The following is an 18773-nucleotide window of genomic DNA, read 5'->3' on the forward strand; positions in this document are numbered from 1 at the left end:
GATTGCGAAGCATCTTATTTTCACTTAGTAGCCTTGTTTATTTTAATCATTTATATTCATATATAGGAGCGCAAAACCTACTTAGGGGACTTTAAATGTTAGTTACGGTCTACTTGGAAAACGATGTGCAACCGATGCATTTTAACTGAGAAAGTTAAGTCATTTAAAAAACATTTTCTTATGAAAGTTAATATATCTTTGGGTTAACTGAACTTGCTGATTAATGGTAGCCTATATTAATCTAGGAAATTAACATCAGAAAAAGCATGTTAAATTGTAAAATTTAACATGCTTTTGGAATCGGAATATTTTTAGAAATGTTCAGAACATCAGATAATCCTAATAAACATTTCATTGACAGGTGCATGATGTATTATTAGAGGGGTGTTTTCATGGCTCAGTTCAATGAATATCTTAATCCCATAATGCGGACTCCGAAGATTGTTTTTCACTGTGATGTTAACAACACGACAAGGAAAGTGGGGAGATTTATTTTAGGGGGTGACACACACTCATACAAAATCACAGAAAGTTGCAGTTGAACAAACTTCGATGTCACACCCTTCTGCTGTTTTCTGAAACTCTTTTCAAAACAGCTAGTCAGAAGTCACCTCAAGGTCAAAAGTGGGCGGGGCAAGAAAAAAGCCAAGCTTCTGCTGTACATAGATATTGCCTCATGGCTGCACAATAACTCAGTCGACAGTGTAGAGAGTCGGCCGTGTGTGTCCTCGCCGGTCTGAGGCCTCGAGATACGCTCGGTGAAATGGGCCGTGTAGCGAAGAGGGTTGTGGAGCAGCTCACAAACATGGAAAACCCTACGTTACCTGCAGCAGGAGTGCTAGCTGTTTATTTTTTCCTGGGAAATGCAAAAGACTGGTTTAACCAGGCAGGTTTGTTTACAGAACTAATCTGCAAGACCTGTAATCTGCACGTGCAACCAGATACTTTCCCTGGATTTAATTTTCTTATAGAACTGTCCTGCAGTGGACCGGTAGTGGGTTTAGTGCATGCGCACCAAACACCTGTGTGTGTATCTGCAACTCTAGAGCTGTGAAAAATGATTTTGTACAGATGAGTGAGTGCAGTTTTTCTCTTTTTTTTTACCTATGTATTTGTGAAAACTGTGTGTGAAGACGGACAGGACATCCCTTTTTAACACGAATTACTGTTCATTTTTACAGCTGAACAGCAATATACATTTGTGCACACATTTTTGTGCAAGCAAAACATTTTCAGTGACAGGGCCTGTCATGGGCACAGATGCACTGATTTGTATCCGCGTTATATAATTCCCATAAGACATTTTTGTAGGTTTTGCTGAAGTATCCTTCACCACTTACTATGCTAATTTTAACATGGTGCCTGTTACAGTGGATTGATGTTCATATGTGGCTCCTTCCAATATATGTGAAAATGTGTAAAGCAACTGTGGTGCATTTTTTACACAGAGGATAATAGAGCCTTTTGTTGTAGTGTCTTTTTAATACTTGAAACGATGTGATGTAATTGAACATATGGTTGTAGGATAATAGTGCGTTCACAGTACTTCCATATATTCAAATCAGTCGGTGTGCAGAGTAATTTATCCCCGATAATTGATCCCATGGTGAATTAACTTGTGCCTCCCGAGGCCAGATTCTGTTAGGTTCCCTTCATCTCCTAAGCCTGTTTTTTTAAAAATGGGATTTAATCCCGGAGATGGCGTGGTAACCCCACCCGTATGGACGAAGGTGCTCATCTCGTCTGCCCTCGTCGGTGGCACCTTCCAGCGAAGGACAGCCCCCCCCCGCCCCCTGTCGTCTGGTTTCATAAACCTACCCGCTTTCCCCCCTGAGAGACTTTCTCTTTCTCTTCCGTTTCAGTTCTACAAGCATGTCGTGCAGAGTGTGGAGAAGTTCATTCAGAAAGTGAGTATGAGTTCGGGGCGTGACTTTCACTGGGGTCGGTTCTGCTCCAAAGCCCCCCCCCCCCCCCCCCCCTTCAAATTGCCGTTAGACAGCTTTTATGTCATGAATGCCTGTAATGTTTTTTTTTTTTTTGTTATTCTGCTACTATTCTCATTACCGTATCTCTTTAAATTGCTCTGAGTAAGTGCATCCCATTGTAGTTTAATGCACCCCACTTGCCACGTTCAGTCGCTTAACTTTGTTGCTGGCGGCGGTCTGGAATGTGCGATTTCCTGTGAATTAAAACGAGTTTATATTACGCGAAGTCGTAAAAGTAAATTGAGAGCGGCAGCGGAGTTGAATTTGACAAGGCGTGGAATTAAACATCCACCGCCCCCCCGCCCCCCTCCCCCCCCGCAGTGCAAGCCAGAGTACAAGGTCCCCGGGCTCTACGTGGTCGACTCCATCGTGCGCCAGTCGCGGCACCAGTTCGGCCAGGAGAAGGACGTGTTCGCGCCGCGCTTCAGCAAGAACATCATCGCCACCTTCCAGAACCTCTACCGCTGCCCTTCCGACGACAAGGTAGGGTCCACCCCACAGGGTGCGTTTAGCTGCGTACTGGTCGACTTTTGAGGCCCCAGCGGGTTAGACTGTGAACGCAAGTGCGCCGATAGGGCAGGAAGAGGCTTGCATGATCTTGCTAATGGCCTGAATCATGGCGCTAATGACAGTCGGGACTAATGGAGAAAGAACAACCGCAGCTCAGTTAGCTTTCATTTTGACTCGAGTGTGTTTTTCTGAATTGGTGACCTCAGATGGCCCGCGTTATCTGTCGTTTCCATAAATATTGTGTAAATACCGTAATAAACATAACTTTGCATGATATTTTTATTGAAAGTTGTCATTCACTATTTTGGTGATGGCTGTAACCAGTCTTTTTGATGGTTACTGGAACCGGGCCAGGCAGTTACCTGTCTTTTTGACGGTCACTGCACTGGGCCAGTTGAAGGTGAAGGCTAGTGACTGAATTAGTTTGGAATGGTGTGCATGTTTATGGTGGACCTCTCCATCGGTGGTGTAAAATCTTGACAAAGGTCCGTTGAACTGAACGTCAACATAATAAACCATAATGTCTGCGGAAGCAGAGAAATTTGAAAAATGTGAGTGGGAGCATGAAAAATGATACTTAGTTTGATCCTGAGCTCTGTCCTCTCCTTGTGTCGTTGTGTGCGCCCAACAGAGCAAGATCGTGAGGGTCCTCAACCTCTGGCAGAAGAACAACGTCTTCAAGAGCGACATAATCCAGCCCCTCCTGGACATGGCCGCCGGGCTGCCGCCCCCCAGCCTGACCCCCGTCACCGCCAGCAGCGCCGCGCCCGTCAACAGCACCACCCCCGGTGAGTCCGCCGGCACACGCGAGACCCCGCCCGTGCCACGCCCTTGCGCTTTAAATGAACCGAAAAGCGGACAGAGGCGGTCACAAGATCGGCTGGTTGTCGACAGGAGTTGTCCACGAGAGTGCAAGAGCTGCCGCTCCAAATTTGTGTTATAGTGACCCCTGGTGGCCGATTCCCCCAGCTTTCCTTTAAATCAGGAGTGGGCAATTTCATTGCTGCAGGGTCGGTGTGTATGCAGGTTCTATTGTCGCTGGTTACACTGGCCAGAATAACAAATTATCTGCACTGACACTGGTTGAGATGTAGATTAGCCAAAAATAAAATGTGTCATGTTGGGACACAGGAAGAGACTTCAGCTGTCATTCATGAGCTTATCAACAAAGTAGCTGAAATATCAGTTTCTAAATGATCCTCTCTCTCTCTCTTTCTGTCTCCCTCTCCCATTCTCTCCTCTTGCTCTCTCTCTCTCTCTCTCTCAGGAACCCCTACAACCCCCGCCACCCCAGCCAACATGGTGCAGAGCCTGCCTGACTGGGCCTCACAGATCTCCAACACGGACACCGTGGCTGCTGTGGCCCAGATCCTGCAGAGCCCGCAGGGCCAGCAGGTGAGCCCGCGTCCGACCCCGCACTGCTCCTTCACCACCACCACCTCCTCCCCCTCTCTCTACCACCTCCTCCTACCTCTGCCACCACCACCTCCTCCTACCTCCTCCCCCTCTCTCTACCACCACCTCCTCCTCCTCTCTCCTTCATCTCCTCCACCTCCTCCACCACCACCACCTCCTCCCCCTCTCTCTACCACCTCCTCCTACCTCCTCCACCACCACCTCCTCCCCCTCTCTCTACCACCTCCTCCACCACCACCTCCTCCTCCTCTCTCCTTCATCTCCTCCACCACCACCACCTCCTCCTACCTCCTCCCCCTCTCTCTACCACCACCTCCTCCTCCACCTTCTCCACCACCACCACCTCCTCTCTCTACCACCTCCTCCTACCTCCTCCACCACCTCCTCTCTCCACCACTTCCTCCTACCTCCGCCACCATCACCACCTCCTCCTCTCTCCTTCACCTCCTTCTCCACCACCTCCACCACTACCACCTCCTCCTACCTCCTCCACCACCTCCTCTCTCCACCACTTCCTCCTACCTCCGCCACCATCACCACCTCCTCCTCTCTCCTTCACCTCCTTCTCCACCACCTCCACCACTACCACCTCCTCCACCAGCACCACCCCCTCTCTCCACAGAAATAGCGACCCACAGTCCTGTACAGTGTGTAATCGCTCAAACCTGACAGCATTAAGTTTGACTTCATGCGTAGTGGTGTAATGGTGTGTAATGGTCTCTGTGTTTTAACAGCTGCAGCAGCTGGTGCAGAGCCTGCAGCTCCAGCAGCAGAAGCCCCAGCCCTCCCTGTTGCAGGCTCTGGACGCCGGCCTGGTGGTCCAGCTGCAGGCCCTCACTGCCCAGCTCACCGCCGCCGCCACCGCCAACACGCTCAACCCCCTGGAGCAGAGGGTGTCCTCCTTCAACAAGGTACAGTACCAGGCCCTACCACACTCTTAACATTGCTGCTCACCGGCTACTGAACCCTAACACACTATTAACATTGCTGCTCACAAGCTACCGAACCCTAACACACTATTAACAATACTGCTTACAAGGTACTGAGCCCCAACACACTCTTAACATTGCTGCTCACTAGGTACCGATGCCTAACACACCTTAACTTGGCTGTTTACATGATAACTAGCCAACACATGTCAATATTGCTGCTTACTGGGTACCAAGCCCCTAACTGACTTAGCATTGCTGTTTACAAGGTACCTAACCAGCATAGGCTAACATTGGTTTTTATAAGGTTCCCCGCCCTAGCACACTCTTAACATTGCAGTTTGCAAGGCATATTTTGTTGTGTTTCTGAATCACTCCTGTGTAATATGCTATGCTGTGCTAAATTGATGTACTTGTAAACCCAGCTCCTCCTTTCCCAGAAGCTGTTGGGACAGTTTGATTTTGGGAGCGATTCTGAACGCAGCGAGAGTTCCAAAAAGGACACGCCGTCATCCCAGCTGTAAGCATCGTTTACTTTACTTTTTGGATTACCATTTACAGTTGAGCCGTATTTCTGTTTTTCAACTCGTCTGAAGTGAAAGTGAATAGTAATTGGTTTCCAACATATTGGTGGAATATATTGGTGGGACATTTTTTGAAACACTGATGCACTTGGGCCCCATTTAACCAGACATTGCAGGTTTGAGGTGAGGCTACAATACTGTGGAACAGCTAGATTAGCATACCGTGTTGTCTCGAGGGCCATTCATGTGCGCCATTGTTGTAGCTTCACTGACCTGCCTTTAACGGTGCTGTGCTGTCCCGGGTGCCAGTTGTGCATTGTCAGTGTAGCTTCATTGACCTGCCTTTAACAGTGCTGGGCTGTCCCGGGTGCCAGTTGTGCATTGTCAGTGTAGCTTCATTGACCTGTCTTTAACAGTGCTGTGCTCTTTTGGGCTAGTCATGCGCACCATTAGCATAGCTCCCGTGTAATATTTTTAACTGGGCTCCGGTGTCTCGAGTCACAGCCACGTGCACCGTTAGCCTTAAGTTCAGCGTAGAATCTTTTGTTGTGTCTCTCCCCCTCTAGGCCCATGGTCTCAGACTCCATCAACAGCTCCATTTTCCACCAGCTGGCCGAGCAGCTACAGCAGCAGAACCTGGAGCAGTTCCAGAAGCAGTTCCTGGAACACCAACAGCAGCAACAGCAACAACAACAGCAGCAGCAGCAGCAGCAGCAGCAACAGAAGGTCTCACAATCACAGATTCTGTAGATGATAAACAGATTATCTGCTCTGCATTCTTTAACTTTGCCAGTGCTCGTATATGACCAATGCCACACAGCCGCCGGACGTTCTACAGATCTATTGTATACAAATCACATGGTCAGCTCCAGCATTCCTTCCATTTGCATACTTTCTTATTGTAGAAGATTAGGAGATTAGGAGCACTGATTGTGTATGCTGAGCATTAAACTCTTAACATTGAATCTTGAGGCTCTGTTATTGTGAGATCTGATGATTTGGACCGTGGTTGACATGTCGCCGTTTCAGGCGATGTCCACGGACGGCCAGGAGGCAATCTTCGGTTCCGAGAGCTCGGCCACGCCCTCTCAGAGCCGCGCCCAGCAGCACCAAGAGGTCGAGACCAAGATGGACGACTCCATCGACAACCAACAGCAGGCAAGTTCCCTGACACGCGTTACCTGCCTGCTAATGCACGTAGTCCGCAACCTCCGGCCGCAATTTAAGTGTGGAGTCGCAGTTAAAGCACTAGACTTGTTACCAGAGGATAGCAGGTTCATATCCTAGGGATGGGGCAGTGTTGGTGGACATTGTATTGGTTTGAAACTGCTTCTGAAGCAGCTTGCCTGCTTTGCGATTTGTGGGGTATTTTTTTGGTTGTTGCGTTTTTTTTTCGATATCATGTTTTAATTTTCCTGTTTCTGAAAACGCAGGACATGGATCTGGACGAAGGCCAGGACACGGTGGACGAGGACATGTTCGAGGCCGAGGAGAAGAAGACCGGCAGCACCAGGTCCAGGACGCGTTCCAGGTCCCGGTCCAGGTGAGAGGGCAGCGCGGACACGGTCGCCGCGACCTGAACTGATTCACTCAAAGCGTGTCGACGGAGTACCCGAAACACACCTTTGTACCGCTGGCCACACGAGCAGTGATGGTGTTTATGCTCCCAGAGTCATTTCTTACAGCTTCTTACTTCAATCTGAACAATAAAATAGATGGAAATGGCACATTTTACAGATTAAAGTAGGCCATTCACCCCTTGTCCTTTGACTATATATTGTTGATAAAAATAAAAAACAAAACGTTTTAGGACCACAAATATAGCAAGACCTAATTAGTTGAAAAATACAAGACAAATAGAAATATTGTGATATGTGGAAGAAGACCCCATTTTTTCCACGGCTTGTGAAAAATGAGTCAACCTACATATTCATGTAAATGGTGATGATTTATTAAGCCTTTCATTTATTAAGCCGCAGTTAAAATGGCCATATGATGGCAGCTTAGTACTGTAACCCAGTAACATTTGTGTGTCTGCGCTCACAGGTCCCCCAGGAAACGACGGTCACGGTCGCGGTCGGGTTCGCGGAAGCGCAAGCACCGGAAGCGCTCGCGGTCACGGTCCCGGGAGCGGAAAAGAAAGTCGTCGCGGTCGTACTCCAGCGAGCGGCGGGCTCGCGAGCGCGAGAAAGAGCGGCAGAAGAAAGGGCTGCCGCCCATCCGCTCCAAAACTCTGAGCGGTGAGAGAGAGGCCACCGGAAAAAAAAACAACAAAACTACTTTCCTCATATATCTGACCAGTGTCTCTATTACTTCTGTACATTATCAAGCACATGCTCTCCTAAGCTGAAAACTTCAGGACTGCAGCAGTGCATTCTAATTAGTAGTTGTGCTCCTAAATTACTTTTCCGGTTAGCACACACCATTTCCAGGAGTGAATGTTCCAAAAATTGGAGCACTGTATAGCCCTGCAATGGGTGTTAAAATTTGATTTGATCTGTGAGGGTCAGGCTATGACTTAGGTATTTTAAAAAATGCAAAAGCATGACAGTTGCTTTTCCCCTTGTTTTCAGTTTGCAGCACTACTCTCTGGGTGGGACAAGTCGACAAAAAGGCCACACAGCAAGATCTCACCAACCTCTTTGAAGAATTTGGGCAGATTGAATCCATCAATGTAAGTATACGGCAGGTCCCCGCTGTGCATATAATCTTGTCTTGGATACCTGCTGTGTGGATATCAGGCTTCTCTCTGCAACTGAGTATGAGTATTATTTAGATTCTTTTTTTTTTTTTTGCCATTATGCTGTTTAAAATTACTTTGAAAATATAAAATACATTTAAAAAACTACTTGGAGTTTCTTCCAGTGCATGGTCTCTAGAGGCTTGTGTGGCAGTTTCCCTCACCAAGTCTAAAGTTCTGAATTCGGGGGCCCATATTGGTGTCAGTTTGCCGAGTGTGGTTGGCTGAGCCGACCGTGCTTCTCTGCCGAATTTCAGATGATCCCCCCCAGGGGCTGCGCCTACATCGGCATGGTGCACAGACAGGACGCCTACCGCGCCCGGCAGAAGCTCAGCAGCGGCTCCTTCAAGATCGGCTCCAAAGTCATCAAGGTAACGGCGAGCACACCCCACCCCAATCCTCTCTGGGGATGTCGGCCAAACTTGATACCCCTGCATCTGCTGTGGTTTTGTAACGCGCCAGTTTCAAAGCCACCAAGCTCAGCTTCTGAAAGAAGGGATTCACAGAACAGTTGTGCAGTTGTGTTGTAAACACAAATGGGGGGATTATGAGATGGAGGTTGCCAGGACCTGGGGAGTAAACTCTGGTTCCGTACGCTGTCTCCAGATTGCCTGGGCCCTGAATATTGGGGTGAAGCAGGAGTACAAGCAGTTCTGGGACGTGGACTTGGGGGTGACCTACATACCCTGGGAGAAGGTCAAGCTGGACGACCTGGCTGGTTTTGTTGAGGGGGGCATGATCGACCAGGAGACGGTCAACAGTGGTGAGTTTGTTATTATTTAACATTAGCAGTTAGCTATAATTTTGAAACTTTTTTTTTTAATAGAAGCCCATATTTTATGTTTTACTGATTAGTGTTTTGTTTTTTTCTGTTCTTTTATACTTTAACCATGGACTGAGGATCACGTTGAATTTCATTTTTTCTGTGTTCAATAAACTGTTGTTATTTAGTGACTTAGCTACCATGTTTTCCTTTTGGCCACGCTATCGTTTTGGTATTTAGTATTGTGATGCTAAACCTGATATCGGTATCAGTGTCGGTGTCAAAACTCTGGTATTGTGAATACGCTATTGGCAAGCGTGTGAAATTACTGTTGAAACTTTGGAACCTTCCAGAGTGGGAAGCTGCGCGGAATGCTGAGCCGCCCAAAGAGACGCCGGCCCAGCCGGCCAGCGCAGAGCCCAGCAGCCTTGGCAGCGCCCAGACGGAGGCCTTCACCCAGCCCGTCACCATGATGCCCGTACAGGTAGCGCCGCCGCGCCGCTCCCTGCCCGAGCACTCCGCTAACCAGCAGCGCTCGCGTCGTAAGATAAACTGAGACGAGGCGTCCGCCGAGCGTTAGCTGTCGGCTAGCTATATGGGGCAACATAGCTCAGGAGGTAAGAGCGGTTGTCTGGCAGTCGGAGGGTTGCCGGTTACCGAACCCCGCCCTGGGCGTGTCAAAGTGTCCCTGAGCAAGACACCTAACCTCTAACTGCTCTGGTGAATGAGAGGCATCAATTGTAAAGCGCTTTGGATAAAAGCGCTATATAAATGCAGTCCATTTACCATAGCTAGCAGACTACAGACCTCTGTTCGGTCGGCTACTTGTAAGAGAAAGAGCCATCATTAATTTCTAAAGACTACGGGGGGCAAAAGGTCTGGCCTAATTGGCTCAACCTGACGAACATGTTGTTCGTCTGCGTGATTCGTTCTGGTCTTTGGTCTTTTTTTTCACCCTTTCAAGCCATAAAAATGATGGGAACGGAACGTTTTGTCTTCCCGTTGCCGGCTAGCTACTTTTCTCACCTAGCTGGCTACTCAGAAAATTTGGGGAACCCCTGCTGAGAGCACGTCATCTGTGCCTGCCCCTGATGGGTTTTCACAATGGTACTGAATCTCTCTTCTTAAATCGATTGTCCTTCCCCTATTTTACAGGGTCTTTGTGTCCCTGTAGTCTTTTCAGAACGTGTAGCAGGTCAGGTAACTCACAGAGGTGCGTGGGTTTTTCGGCTTTTGTTTGCAGTTCCTCTTTGAACGTGGTACATTCGGGAAATATTATGAAGAAAAGAGCAGTTACTGTAAACACCTGTATAGCCATACCCATATTTCCCTTCTTCCTCGCTCCTCCTCTCCCGGGTGTCGTTAAGCCTGCAGATTTGGCTCTGTGCGACTGAGGGTCGTTGTCTTTCCTCTGATTAACTTTTATTAGCATCTGGACGGCCTCTCCCTAAGGGGGGGGATCACCCTTCATTAGCGTGTAGACTGACAACAGGAAGCGCACCTCTTTTAAAAGTCTGCTTGTCGGTGGGCTTTCTCGGCTAAGCTAAGCAATGTCGTGGGTAATTTTTATACGCAGCACAGAGAGAACCTGCTCCATTACTTTGTGTATTTATATAGGAAGCACTTCATATAGGATGTACTTTAGTCTACGTTATGTAATCTACATAGCCAGTATGTCAAAGGCAAAACTTCCCTGCAGTAAAGGTTTCAAATCAAATTAGACGTGCTTGTTTTTCACATTTTAAATAACTCTTAATTACTGCATTATTTGGAGCAGGTGTCCCCAGCCTTGGTCTGTGGAGAGCCTCTGAATTTCTGCTCATTCAGCTGAACAAGTGAAGATGCTGATTACACCATTAACTCACCTCGCCCAGTTTTTTGGGAACTAAATTGGTTACTTATTTTAATCTGAGAACAAAAACCAGCAGAGTTGAATGTGCCCGATTTACACAGTATTTCACACAGTCCATTGTGAAGGCAAGGGCACCGCAGAACTGCAAGCGCCTGCCACTTTTAACCGGTGTGAACTCTCCTCACAGATCCCGGTGGCACAGGGTGTCCCGGCCGTGGGGCTCATCCCGCCCTCTTTCCCGGTCACCATGGCGATGCCGCCGCCCGGTTTCGGCCCTCCGCCGCCTTTCCTGCGGGCCGGTTTCAACACCTCCCAGCCCCCTCCCGGTGAGTGACCCAAAGAGGCCGCATGCCAAGGGAAAAGAATTACAGTCGGGGTTCCCTTGCCCTTCTAAAACCCTTCAGTGCTAAAATTTAGAGAATTTAAATGGACCACTTGTAGCTTCTTGTAAATAAAAACTAGGCATAGATACCTTGATGTGCTTCCATTTTGTTTCATGTGTGTATCCACAAAAACTGGTCTTGGGTCAGAACGCACATTCTCGAAATGGTTGCGGTCTAGATTGGGATTGATTTAGAACTGATTCCGGGACAGCATTCATTTTCGGGAATTTCTAAGCCATTTATATTTTGTCTTAAATCATGGTCTGTGCAGGGGTGTATCTATAGTTCCTTCAGTTTTATGGAATATTAGCTTGAAAGGAAAGTTCTTGAATTAGTGTCATGATGGTAATATTGTCATGTTCTCTTCATTGAACAGAAATGTAGAATTGTTTTGTTTAAAGTGTCTGTTACATAGTTAACTTTTAAATGACCTTTTGCCCCCGTAGGTTTCATGCCACCTTCTGTAGTTCCTCAGACGTCCGTGGGATCTGGCGTCCCCTCAGTACCAACATGTAAGTGTTGAGGTGCAAGTGTGGAAATGCTCTTCTCCAGCGCATGAAGCCAGACTGTACAAAGCCTTTAAGCTTGCCGGCAGCGCTTCCCAAACCTTTTCATGGCTGTGGCTGAGGTCCCCCTCCACCATGAAAAGGGTTTGATGCTTGAGGCAATTTAGTATAGCATAAATATTTTAGAATTGCAGAGGATGTGCAGACCGGAGATGGTCTCATCTTAAAATCTAAAATATGCAGTGTTTTCGGTATGGAAATGGAAACAACATTTCCAATTTCAAGAATATTTATTTGTTTTTCTTGAGGACCGATAGGTACTCCTTTGTCAACCCCAAGGGGGACCCCATTTGGGAAGGTGTTCTGCACTGACTGTGCCTAACGTTGGCTCGTTCTCCTCTGTGCGCTTGCAGCCCTGATGCAGTCCTCCATGTCGGGGGCGCAGGAGGCCCCGAAAAGCTCGCCCTTCGGAGCCATGATCCCCCCCGTCAGCACCATCCCTGGGAGCTACATCCCCCAGGGCGTCTTCAATCCCGTGGGAACCCAGCCCCAGCTGCCTGCCGACAATAAGGCGGGCCAGCCCGCGGAAAGCCTGGACGCCGCCGCGGAATTAACACTACAAGGTACAGTCACAAGGGGGTCACTGCTTTGCTTTACACTTAACGTGGCTAGCTAAAATTTTGCCTTAAGTCTGTGGGGGATTTGCTGTGGTGTGCTAACGTGCTAACACTGTAACCTACTAGCTGTGTGCTAACATTGGCGTGTGGTCTGGCCGTCCCCTCGTAGGCATGCAGAACGCCGTGCGGAGCGGTATGGGCCTGCTGGGCATGCACCCTTCGGCGTCCCTCACCCACCCGCTGCACCACCCCAACCTCGGCGGCCAGAGGATGCCGGGCCTGCTGCCCGTGGAGGCCCGTCCCAGCCTGCTGCAGGGGGCCGGCGGCCGCTTCCCCCTCCTCATGCCCAATAGACTGCTGCACCCCAACAACAGCCTGGCCCCCAACCCCGCCCTCAACCCCGCCCAGCCCGCTCCCCCCCGCGCCCCTGCCCCTTCCCCCTACTCCGAGCCGGACCAGTTCGGCAGGGCTCAGGGGGTGTTCGGGCAGCCCCCCGCCCAGCCTTCCGACGGCCCCGCCCAGCCCGAAGCCCGGTCCCCCGGGAGGAGCGACGGCGTCCCGCAGGAGAGGGACCAGGACTACCGCTTCCCGCCGCCCGAGAAGCAGGGGACGGGGCTGCTGCCGACCCCGCCCCCGGAGAACAGACAGATGAGGGAGGGTCCCCAGGGCGATGGCGGGGAGAGCCAGGGCAGGAAGGAGCCGCTCGCCAGCTTCAAACACGAGAGCCGCTGGGGCCCGCCCAGGGGGGATTTCGACGAGCGGGACCTGAGGGGCGTGCCCGCGGGGGGCCCCAAGGGCTTTCAAGAGGAGCGGCCAGGTCCCAGACCAAACTTCACTAATCGTTTTGAGAATCGAGGAGGAGGAGGTGGAGGTGGTGGTGGAGGAGGAGGAGGAGGAGGAGGAGGTGGAGGAGGAGGCGGCGGTGGTGGTGGTGGTCCTGCCTGGAGTCGCGGTGGCCGGCCTGGGGAGGCGGACCTGCACCAGGACTTTGATGACCGGCGGCGGCCCTGGGACCGCCAGAGGGACCGCGACGACCGGGACTTCGACTTCCGGAGGGAGATGAACGGCAGCCGCCACGGACGGGACAGGGAGAGGGACCGCGACCGCGGGCGCGAGAGAAACCGCGAGCGCGACCGGGAACGAGATTGGGACCGCGACAGAGACCGCGAAAGGGATCAGGGGCGCGACCGCAACCGCCAGGCCTGGGCTCCTCCCGCCCCTGCCCCTGCCCTGGCCCCCGCCCCCTCCCCTGCCCCCGCCCCGACTCCGGCCCCCGCCCCCGTCCCCGCCCCCAAGCCCCAGGCGCCCTCCGTTCCGGAAAAGCCTGCCGACGGCCCGGAGCAGGAGAAGCCGCAGTGTGTCAACGGGGCGGGGTCTAACAGCGCCCCGGCGGCCCCAGAACCGCCCGAGGCCACGCCTGCCGCCGAGGAGCCCCGGAACAATCTGGAAAAGCACGCCTCCCCTAAGGATGTAAGCAATGAACAAAATGTACCGAAGGAGGATGCAGAAACGCAGCCTGTGCTAGAGAAAACAGAAACTGAGGGGACATTATCATCACTCAGTAGGTAAAGATCATTTTGTAAAGTTGTCATCTCTGTACTCATTCACAAAGGCCCGATGGACCTGTTGAGAGTAAAATTCACCTATTGTCCCGACACAGATAATTTAACCAGCTTTGTGTGCATCCTTCACATAACTGTATATGTTTTAACTTCCTTAGAATCAGCTCGCTAGAAGATAAAATGGTAGGTGATGTTTTTATTTTTTTTTTGTTTTTAATCGCAACGGAAGCAAAAACCCTGCCCCCATCGTTTTAAAAAGGCAGTTTTTCATGAAGTGCTCGCTAAGGTGTTTTTATTGTGAATGTGAGAAGGGGGGGGGGGGGAGCTTTTACCTTCCTATGGAAGAGTTGTAAGGAATCCTGGCTGACAAATTTGACGATTTGACGATTATGGAATACTTGAAAACAGCGGGTTCTGGCCTGTGTCGTCTGTCCTGTTTTTAAAATGCTGCAGCAGTTTTAATTGAATGCTTTATCGTGGAGTTCTTCGCTGTTTCTGTCTTTTTAACACACACACACACACACACTTGCGAGTACAGTGAGAAGCTTCCGATGTCCTCTGAAAAGGGTATACATTTAAAAGATTAAAACATCTGTGTTATCCCAAAAATAAATGTCTGTGATTTTTTCCATCATACTGCAGTGAATCCTATAGCAACATTAAAAAAAGAGAAAAAACTGTATTTAAAAAAAAAAAAATTAAATGAATGTTGGGTGCATTGTTTTTAGTTGCTAATAAACATCCTGTTTGATAAAAATGCTCTAGGATTTTATTTTGTGAACTGTATATATCCCTCTAATCAGAAATGGAAGGATATTTTTACACAAATTCAGCCTTTATGCATGTAGGGACATAAGAAAATTTGCCAGTGTTGAGCCATTCGTAGTCTTAAGTGCACTTGATCCTGTCTTTGTATAAGGAAGCAAGTTTTGCTAAATTACACTTCACAAAATTTTGGCAGCCAGTAAAATGAACAATAAAGTAAGAAATTAATTAAATGACTCACAAGAATGGTTTTAATCCCTTTCTAAAGCAGCGTATAGAATCATTTCCACATAGTGTTGCCATGGTAGGCCACACTCCCGAAAGACAATGCAAGCAATGCAATGGCTTTGCTTACTCTTTATGGCCGTCAACTAGGATTTCGCTGCTTCCTCAAGGAAGTAGGTTCTCATTCACAGTTGACAAGGCCATCCAATCACGATTCCCAATTTAGGCAGGGTCCCTGTTTCCAGGCAGTAAATGTTTATATAAAAAAATAAATAACGCCCTCTCTGTCAATCGTCCCGTCGCATTTCAATTTTGAGACCGGAGGGAGTAGCTTACCAGCGATACTATAGGCAGCAAGCCGTCACTTTTCCCTCATACTACCGCTTCTGAATTTTTAAGATGGGTCAGCTACCCCCGCACACACCCCGGAGAGTCCGCAGTGTCTGTGCAGGCATGACAGCCAGAGGACAAGGGACTGCCGTGGTCAGTTTTAGCTTCAGAGGTCGAGACGCTTGTCCTTGTCAGACTGCCGAGTCTAAAAATGCCTGCTGGGCAAAAAGAGCGGCCTCTTGTCTTGATCGCCACCGGTCCTGGCGTTCAGCAGGCTGCTCTGACCGTAGAACGCTGCGGCTCTGACTTGACAGCCGAAACCACCGCAGTGCCTCACCGTCGGTCCCAAATGACAGACTGCTCAAACTCGTGGAAAATATTTGTATATACACACTTTCTTCTTCAAAGTATGCAGTGCCCGGGCATACATTTTGCTGCAAAATATAACTAAATCTTCGTGCTGAATACAAATACCTTTTTTATGAATGAGTCCAATGACCATATTCCTACAGAGTATACCTTATTCGCTGGAAGGTGAGCCTATATTGTGTAGAAATTTGGCTGTTCGACAGGTTTGGTCATCCATGAGACCTTACCTTAGGCCTCCCCATTTTGCCTCACTTCTACATTACCTGATCTGCAGACTGTGCATATAGGCAACATTATAGTATCGGTACTTTCAGCTGAGCAGTGCTACGTTGCATTCAAAGCTTAGTGGCTGTGCGTCATTGGCCACTTCTAGCCGTTCACCGTGCAGAGAAATCGGGGCTCGGGAGGGTAGTCGGTCCCTCGACCTCAGTTTAACCCGACTGCGTGGTATCTCTTCCTGAAGCAGTAGGCCATGCCGGCTGACTGGCATCCCACCAAGTTCTCGTGCCAACCTGGCTACTGAGAATACACCCGTCGCTCCAGTGCACCAGGTTTCAGATCATCTCTTTGTCTGTAGGACTGTTCACATGCGTTGGGTTCTATACTCACGAACAGCTGTCCTCTATCAGAATGGAGGTTATCAGCCGTGCTTGTGTAATTTATTCTGCCATCTAAGGCTGACCAATGGAGTTTTTCACTTTAAACTTAGTGTTCAAAGAGATATTGCCCACAAATGCAGTTCTCGGCTTCTCGGCTGTAAGGTGCTCACAAGGATAGAAAATATGACAAATATTAAACCTATGTTCTGTGACATAGGTTGATATCATACACCAATACATGCATACTTTGGTTGTCATGAGACATGCCATCACATAACAGAGATTATATTTCATAATGGTGTCATTTCTCTTCAGCTGTTCTCAGACTTAATGATTCCCATTCCAGCTCTTGTGAGCTTTGAAGTTTGCTCTCTTTAAACTGATTTCCGCGGAATGTAGCCACTTGCTTTTTCTTTGAACTCTGCTCTTTCAACAAGTGGTTTAGAGACCATGTAGCCTGTCCATTTAGCCTACCCCATTTTCATTTCAATTTTCAGTCTATTAGTCAAATGTGGTAAACTCTCTCAAAAACGAAAACATGAAAGCTGTCATACAGGCTAGGTCATTCCTAATGTCTGCTTTGGAACAATGAACAGCTCATTACACTTGCTGGCATGAAAACCAGCACACAGAGGGAAGCCCCAGGACCAAGTTTGAGAAAATTAGCTTCCGTAGATTCTTATTTCCCTGAAGGTGGCCAGCAGAGGGCACTGTGGTGCCGTGGCCGAGTTACTGAGGGCTCGTGAAGGGCTCTGCGGAGTGGTGTAGTGCTGCGTCAAGCAGAATCTGCAGCGCTCCGCTCCCGTTGTATTTTACAGCTGTGTGTTTTTCCCACAATAAACAAACATTAAATAGCGTACCTTGAAGAAACAGGCAATTTCTTCATTGATGAATTGCCTGAGATTTCGCCGACTCTGTCCAACTTCCCGATCCAATTTAAATATCCTCATATGTGGTTATGAGGATATTTACATTTGCAGTATCTGAGTTTTCTGTGATGGAGTTACGTAAAGAAACCCAGGCACAGAAATTTGAGTGCAAGGTTCAGTAGGTCGGCCATTTTAGTTGTTGACTATAGCTTGTCTCTGAAACGTGCCTTTTGCTGGATTTACGCATCCATTTTAAAAAGGCCAGACTACGTGTTTCAGGGGTGCATCAGCCCACAAATGCATTACAGGAAAACTAGGCTGCCTTTTATGGTTTAAGACAAGGAAGAAATTCTCGCTGGCTGCAGAGTTTAATGATAAAGTCTGAATGTGCAGCAGTCAGCCTTGGAAATTACAATGTTGTGAGAAGAAAGAGAGGAAGCAAAAATGATTTGGCAATACTAAATGACTACCATCATGCTAATAAAGCCAGTCTGAATCCTTCCAAAAGTAAACTAATAAAAACCTAGAGGGGAGAACAAGAGTGAGGAGGTTAGAGGTAGAGAGAGAGGGAGTCAGAGAAATAGAAGAAGGGAGGGAGATGGGAAAATGCAGTGTGAGGAGGATGGAAGGAGAGAGAGAATAGGAGATGTATGCGCTTAGAAGCACGGGCCTGCAGCAAGCATCTGTAGTTAAGTCCTGATATTGGAGCTGTAATTACCCCGCGCCCCAAAGCGAAACGAGCCGCAGACCTGGCTCAGGGCCTTGCCGCACCTGTGCCAGGAGAGACGCCCCAGCCTTCTGCTACTGTAGCTGACACGTTATTGGTGTGGGAAACGAGAGCTGGCTCAGCGTTCGGTGCCATCTACTCAGCTGAGGTGTCTGCGGCGCTGTATACGCTTCTACGGTTCAAAGTTGCGCAGCTCGTTGTGATAGGAAACCGAGCGAGGCTTGCCATCTAGGCTAGGCAACGTGCTAGCGCAGCGCAAGTCGTGTTGGCCTGGCTTCACTTCAGTGCGAGTTTTGCATTCCCTGAGAAAAGGGTGTCCATTCCTTTAACAGTCTGTTTCAGGAACCGGTGTGCAGTTCTGAAAGAGCACTGCAATTGCGGTCATACTTTCAGTCCCAGCGCTGCTTGTGTGTGCGCGCATGCATGACTGTGAATTCAGCCTGAAATTTCACCCAGAAAGGGTGTGCGTTTTAAAGAAAATTATATTTGGTATTAGCTGTATATCTGAGTATCTGCATAAGCCAATGCTTGAGAGGGTCTGTGGGGGCAGTGTTGGACAGGTTTCAAAGCTGACAAATCTGTCTCTGCCCAGAGATTGTGACTATAGATGTCAGTACTTCAGGTGTGTGTTTGTGAGAGAGTGTGTGCGAAAAGCAAGGTTTGAAGCTACTGAATATATGCACAAACCAGGGGTTTGTATAATTGTTAATAGTGTAGCATATGGATAGCAAATACAGCGAGAGGACCACAGTTTTGGCAGCTGAGTCAGGAGCAGAGGTGCAAAGTCCAGGGGTCAGCTTCTTCCACCCATGAACTCAGCCAGCTGATTTTACGCATTAGTTCTACCTCCTGGCTGAATAACTATGTTAATTAGCAAATCCATGTGATTGGAACAAAATACTGGGGAGGACTTTTGCTTTCTGAACCTGGATTTTCCACCTCCAGTCAGGACTTTGTTCAGGTGCCTCATTCCCCTTTTCCTCGCCCTATATTCTACTGTAGCGTTCCACATCTGGTATTCTGTAATTTTCCTGTCGAGAAAAATCACTCGGTGGCTAGCTAGCTGCCTTAGGACGCAGGGCCTGAATGGAAACTCAATGGC

The 18773-nt window shown here is 48.8% G+C and overlaps 2 protein-coding genes across 2 annotated transcripts in view; both read left to right on the forward strand.

Moving 5' to 3' along the window:
* The window catches only part of scaf8 (SR-related CTD-associated factor 8), a 40820-nt gene that overhangs the window by 21210 nt on the left and 837 nt on the right, over positions 1-18773 (forward strand). Inside the window, exons 3-21 of the mRNA XM_035385012.1 lie at positions 1863-1907; positions 2307-2468; positions 3127-3283; positions 3763-3890; positions 4646-4822; positions 5281-5360; positions 5931-6090; positions 6394-6522; positions 6798-6907; positions 7411-7604; positions 7938-8038; positions 8362-8475; positions 8711-8867; positions 9221-9351; positions 10907-11045; positions 11549-11614; positions 12022-12231; positions 12395-13476; positions 13522-13695. Of these exons, the coding sequence (XP_035240903.1) occupies positions 1863-1907; positions 2307-2468; positions 3127-3283; positions 3763-3890; positions 4646-4822; positions 5281-5360; positions 5931-6090; positions 6394-6522; positions 6798-6907; positions 7411-7604; positions 7938-8038; positions 8362-8475; positions 8711-8867; positions 9221-9351; positions 10907-11045; positions 11549-11614; positions 12022-12231; positions 12395-13476; positions 13522-13695 (3516 nt within the window). The remainder of the gene's footprint in view (positions 1-1862; positions 1908-2306; positions 2469-3126; positions 3284-3762; positions 3891-4645; positions 4823-5280; positions 5361-5930; positions 6091-6393; positions 6523-6797; positions 6908-7410; positions 7605-7937; positions 8039-8361; positions 8476-8710; positions 8868-9220; positions 9352-10906; positions 11046-11548; positions 11615-12021; positions 12232-12394; positions 13477-13521; positions 13696-18773) is intronic.
* Positions 13487-18773, forward strand: part of tiam2a (TIAM Rac1 associated GEF 2a) — an 89665-nt gene continuing 84378 nt past the window's right edge. The window contains exon 1 of the mRNA XM_035387767.1: positions 13487-13790. The gene's annotated coding sequence lies outside the window, so the exon portion shown is untranslated. The remainder of the gene's footprint in view (positions 13791-18773) is intronic.

The sequence above is a fragment of the Anguilla anguilla genome, chromosome 1 (genome assembly GCF_013347855.1).
Source record: "Anguilla anguilla isolate fAngAng1 chromosome 1, fAngAng1.pri, whole genome shotgun sequence".
Lineage (NCBI taxonomy): Eukaryota > Metazoa > Chordata > Actinopteri > Anguilliformes > Anguillidae > Anguilla > Anguilla anguilla.